General features: G+C 41.4%; 1 protein-coding gene across 1 annotated transcript; it reads right to left on the minus strand.

The window, feature by feature from the left end:
* Positions 1–556: 556 nt before the first annotated feature.
* Positions 557–4,176, minus strand: LOC120038031 (metalloproteinase inhibitor 2-like). Its single transcript, XM_038983977.1, has 5 exons — positions 3,933–4,176; positions 2,676–2,746; positions 1,682–1,784; positions 993–1,117; positions 557–844 (listed from the first exon to the last, which is right to left on the minus strand). Exons 1-5 carry the CDS (start codon positions 4,060–4,062, stop codon positions 671–673), a joined length of 603 nt encoding a protein of 200 aa, XP_038839905.1. The 5' UTR covers positions 4,063–4,176; the 3' UTR covers positions 557–670.
* Between the last annotated feature and the right edge of the window lie 2,011 nt (positions 4,177–6,187).

A 6,187-nucleotide genomic window follows, 5' to 3' on the forward strand; every position in this document is an offset into this window, starting at 1 on the left:
TAAATACATTACATAGCTTTCAAAAATATTCTGAACGGTTATCCATATAGTCTACCCACTCGGCCCAGATGTCAGTTCAACGTCTAGATATCAAATAAAGGATTTAGGTAAAAGATTTAACTTCATAAATCCAAAATTAATTTTACTTTAATGCAAAGTGTTAAATGAAAACATTGCCAAGTGGGTAGTGAGTCTGAGAAATTGTTCAATATTAAAGTACAAATTTAAAGTGACTACTTAAGATTAATGTTCTGAAAACTCAGACAATCTTTTGGTCAGCAAGTGTGAGTGTTCTCAGCAATTTCATTAAAATGCATTCAACGTGCAGAAGGGAACCACACCTGCATTTCTTTGTCAAGGAAGACTATGTATATAACATTCATTCTACAATATTGTGCCCAGCTGAACATGCCCCAGGCTTTAGGATGGTATTTCAGGAAAAATGTTCTAGTCAGAAACAGTGAGATCACTTTTGATTTTCAATAACACCTTTGGTTCCAGTTTAAAAACAGATAAATGGCACAAGAAATGAATACTTGGAGCGCTATATTTGAGGAGTAGTTTATTTTTATTGCACAAGAAGTGACCAGCTTTTAAATTACAGGCATATTTAGCCACTGAGCAGTGAGTGGAAGGCCTGTAGAGTTTAGGGGTCGTCAATATCCAGGAACTACTTCTTGAATGGAGCCATCCCCCTGTACCAGGCACAGGACCCATCACGCCCCTTGAGACAGGCAGAGTACTTGGCCTGGGGTCCGCTTTGGCCATCGGCCAACAACAAGTCTGTCCAAAGGCACTCATCTGGGGCGCTGACGGGACAGGGGAGGGAAGAGCAGCGGATGATCTGTAGATCAGAGCAGGGAGAGAGAAAGATCCAGATCACTGACTGATCATTATCCCAATACTCTAGCTCTTGTGTTTAGCCAATGTGACAAGGTAAACATTTAACAAAAGTGGTGTAAAGTAATTTGACTATAATTCCTGTCACACACCGTGCAATCGCAGCCGCTTTGGTAGCGTTGAGTCAAGCTCTTCTTTTGTGTGCCATTCAAGTCCTCCCAGTATTGAATAAAGTCACACATGACTAAATGCATACTGCCATCAGTACTCATCCTGCCTGGAGACAGAGAGAAGACAGTGAGTCAACAACCTGTGGGGTAGAAGTTAACCCCAGATGCTGATCTTGGATCCAATTCCTCTTTTTCCCCCACAAATGGTTAAGATTAGAAATGGGTGAGGTGGAAACAGATCCTAGATCTGTCCCTGGGGGTAACTTTACCCTGAAGCAGGAAGACATACCGATGCAGCCTGGAACACTAGAATTTATCATAATAAATAAGTGATGCATTAGTTGTAAACATTTAAATTCATAACATTAGGTATTATAAAGTGTAACTTGAAGAGCCAGGCTGTATCACATCCGGACGTGATTGGGAGTCCCATAGGGCGGCGCACAGTTGGCCCAGCGTCGTCAGGGTTTGGCCGTCATTGCAAACAAGAATTTGTTTAACTGACTTACCAAGTTAAATAAAGGTTTAAAAAAAAGTATTTATTCTAAAGCACTTGATTTCTTGTACAAGATGAAGTCAATAGTTTAGAACAGGCCATGATGCTGCAAGCACAGGTTGAGCAGTGTAACCGGCGCTAGCAATGAACTTGGGTGACGTAGTGAGAACCACACCCGTGAAGAGATACTCCTTGTTGGTTTCCAGGGTCACACCACACGAGGCTGAAGAGGATGAAGTGAAGACGGCGTGGATAACCCGGTCAGGACCTTTGAACATCTAGCCAATCACAAGGAGAGAACAAAGGATCTGTCAAACATCTACATATACAGTTTTGAACCTAACCGACTGCAGCTCTCAGGCACTGTCAGTCGTTCCTAATTCCCTCCCTATTCCCCATCCTGATGTTTGTAGATCAAAAACATTGCTTCATCTAACCTTCATTTTTTATCAGGGTGTAATTTTTTTTTTTTAGATCCCCGAATTTCAGAAACACACAAAATGTAAGCAGAACAGTCAAAATCAATTCTGAGTCGCCCTAAAGGCAAATAAACGTCACATTTAGAACATTTTGAAGATTATTCCACAAATAAAGTAAAATATTTCAGGCAGATTCATCCAACTCAGTAGCGACAAATGGAATATCCAGAGTTAAACATCCCTGATCTGAGACAGGCTGTAACTATAATGTCTAAAGGTGGGTAATAATGTTAGGTACAGTGAGAGTTTTAGTAAAAGGGCTTTATAAATAAAAATCTGGCAATTTATCCACACACGTGACAAAGAACCAGCCAACTTCCTGGTAGAGAATACAGTGATGAGTACCAAACCCCCATCACCAGTAATAATGTGCATTATGATGAACTGCATTTAAAAGCTTTGATGAAATGGCAGCCATAGATGATGTCACCATAGTCTAGGACTGGTAGGACCGTCAACTGAATAATGTGCTTTCCAGCAAGAGGAATGAGCCATTTCTACAGAAGCTCCTTTTCATATGGTGGAAGCTCCACAACTACACCGTTTATGCCAACCCAGATCTGCAAACACTGAAGGGATGGAGCCCAGGGGAAAGGAGAGAACTGGGACCAGCTGTCAGACTGGGGTTCAGGGGGCGTCAATGTTTCAGTGCAGGAAGGAACAACCACTGAATAAAAAGGCTGATCATACCTTGATCTGTTGGACGTCATACTTGATCTCGTTAGACAAAGCTTTCTTGCCAACCACCTTCGCCCTGATCACTAGAAGAGGGAGAAAAGGTTTAACATTATTGAAATTATATCTGTCACACTGATGGTTTAAGGGTGATATGGATCAGAGAACAGTGTAGAATGCTTTACAGACCCAAAATTGTACAGTCTTTTCAGAATGTTTGTGCATAAGTTAAGACTCAGTGTAACATTCTGGCTAGGTTTACACCAAAACAGATGACTAGTCCATTTCCCTCCTGGTCCTACATTCCTAGCGCTGGTCTTCTGCTTTTAATTTGACACACCTGGTTTAAGCATGCCCTCTGTAGATGATTGGTTCAGGTAGGAAGATGCGGCAGAGTGTCTGGTACAGTAGCTGCTGCTATAAGATTATGCCATAGAACAGAACCTCAAGTCATTGGCACATGGACTCGACAAGGCGTCGAAAGTATTCCATAATTATGCCGGCCCATGTGGACTCCAATGCTTCCCACAGTTGTGTCAAGTTGGCTGGATGTCCTTTGGGTGGTGGGCCATTCTTGATACACAGGAAACTGTTGTGAAAAACCCAGCAGCGTTGCAGTTCACTTAAACCGGTGCGCCTGGCACCTACTACCATGCCCCATTTAACAGCACTTCAATCTTTGGTCTTGCCCATTCACCCTCTGAATGGCACAAGCCATGTCTCAGGGCTTAAACAGCCTTCTTTAACCTGTCTACTCCCCTTCAACTACTCTGATTGGAGTGGATTGAACAAGTGACAGCAATAAGGGATCATAGTTAACTCCTAGCCAGTCCATGTCATGGAAAGAGCAGGTGTCCTTAATGTTTTGTAAACAGACCTCAATGTGTAGGCACACTTTATGCCTAAAGCAAAGCAGGGCTCAACCCTGTTCCTGGAGAGCTGCCGTCCTATATGTTTCGCTCCAACCCTAATCTAGCGCACCTGATTCTAATAATTAACTGGTTGATAAACTGACTCAGGTTCGTTACAAACGGGTTTGATTTAACATTTACAGGAGCATAGCTCTCCAGGAACAGGGTTGAGAGCCCATCTTACTGTCGCCTACTTAATTCTGTAAATAAGTGTGAGAAGATGTAAACAGGCTTAATGAGCATGTCCTAATTATTTATACTACGACCACAGACAATACATAAAATTTTTCCATGCTGCGTATTGATAGCTTCAACATGTGAAGAAAAGCTGAAAAGTGAAATGTCGCCAAACTCGCCTTACCGATATCTGCATCGCAAAAAGCCTGTTGAGGATGCGGAGGGGAGCATCTGCAAGCATCTGCGATGTCTTCGACCCGCCAAAGGAACAGAACGAACAGAGTAATGAAACAACTGCTTACATACCGCGTCATTTGGAAACGAATTATGGTTACACAAATATCACAAAAGGATCCGACTAATGAAAGTGTGAGGCGTAAATTACAATAAAACGTATTTCCCTTCGAAACTGTTCCCAGAACGACGGATAACTCTTACAAATACTTTCCCCTCAACGTAGACATCCGCTATTTATTGCAGGCTGTGAGCTCCTCCCCCAGTCAGAACCCAGCCTATGGTAGGCTGAGCATTCTATTACTCCAGAACAGCAACCATTCATTAAAAAAATCCTCTAACTAATGGCTCAACCACAGGCTCAACATGCCCGGCTGCCATAAATTGGGGATGAAACTGAAATATCATTTTTTTGTTTTGGGGGGCTCCCGAGTGGTGCAGCGATCTAAGGCAATGCATCTCAGTGCTAGTGGCGTCACTACAGACCCTGGTTTGATTCCAGGCTGTATCACAATCTGGCCGTGATTGGGAGTACCATAGGGCGGCGCACAATTGGCCCAGCGTCAAGGTTTGGAAGGGTATGCCGTCATTGTAAATAAGAATTTACCTAGTTAAATAAAGGTTCAATAAAAACATTGGCTAAGCCTACTGGAATTCCTTCAAGTTTTGTTGCTTTCAGTAAAAAAAAATTTAACACCTGGGGAAATTTCAGAGCAGGCTCAACTTGCCCAACTGCTCAGTTCACTTGCCCCTGTCATCCCATATATGAGATGAAAATGGCAGATTTTGTTGTTGATAAGCGCCTAAATTGCCTGTACAGTAACATGCCATACATGACATAAGAGCTCAGGTTCTCCACTTCACAGCACTGGTAGGGGTTTTGACTGACAGCCGTTATAAACTTGAGCACTACAAGAGACAAGAAGATTACACCTTCCCTCCCGCTAATTGGGCTACTTTTGCACATTTGTTGTTGTCTGGGTGAGAGAAATGCGTTAAATTGAGAGGAGTCGATGTGCTATAAAATATGTGATATTAAGGTTTATAATAAATACCACTTTGATGTCATACAAGCAAACCACTCACATTTCTGTATTTGAAAACTCATGTAATTTACAGTATCAATGTTTATGATCTCTTTTTTTTATCCACAGTTACAATGATGACATGCGTTATAGCCTGGGTTGTCTTGAACAGAATGAGCCTATCTGCGTCATATTGTGAAGAAAAATTGCTACGGAACATACATTTGAATGCTCCAAAGACACAATTCTATTGCACACCAAAATTATAATCTGTTTGTTTGTAGGGCCTTTTGAAAGCCTCCCAGCTAGCACATTTGGTTCCTTGGAAGTTGTGGGAATACAGGTTTTTGTTTTCCTATTTGTTCTGGGAACAAAGCCATCAGTTTCCTGACTGGTAAAACATATTGTTTTTTAAACATCCTGAGAGCTGAAATGTGAACTTCACCTGTTTCCGGGAACATTTATTTTTAGGTTGCAGGGAGGTTCTGAGAACGTTTACTATGGTTCCCTGAACGTTTTCCTGGGAAGTTTTATTAATGTCCTGAAAACAGAAATGATAGGTTATTTGAAGATAATTCAATAACATTCTGAGAACATGTTTCAAATAAGACTTTTAATAATACTGCTAGCTTAGTTTGGGTTGACTGTTTTCAACTCTAAGCACAGATAGGACACATGGAAATTAATTTGTTTAGGCATTCATTTTTTTGTTGTGGAATCTTCTGTTCTCTATCCATGGAATTAGTCCACTGTGCCACCAGGATGGAGCTAGCATGCTAAGTCATACAACGCTGTTAATATGAGTCTATTCAAACACACCCATTTCAAAGGAAACAAGCACTCATTAAGATCAGGTGTGGACAATTAGTGGGCGCAGCCAACAAACCTGAGTTCAGTAGTACAAATGTGCTTAACAAGTCATATAATAAGTTGCATGGACTCACTTTGTGTGCAATAATAGTGTTTAACATGATTTTTGAATGACTACCTCATCTCTGTACTCCATACATACAATTATCTGTAAGGCCCCACAGTCAAACAGTGAATTTCAAAGACAGATTCAACCACAAAGACCAGGGAGGTATTCCAATGAATCGCAAAGAAGGGCACCTATTGGTAGATGGGTGAAAAAGCAGACATTGAATCTCCCTTTTAACATGGTGAAGTTATTAAATACACT

This window comes from Salvelinus namaycush, unplaced genomic scaffold (assembly GCF_016432855.1).
Source record: "Salvelinus namaycush isolate Seneca unplaced genomic scaffold, SaNama_1.0 Scaffold2044, whole genome shotgun sequence".
NCBI classification, from domain to species: Eukaryota; Metazoa; Chordata; class Actinopteri; order Salmoniformes; family Salmonidae; genus Salvelinus; species Salvelinus namaycush.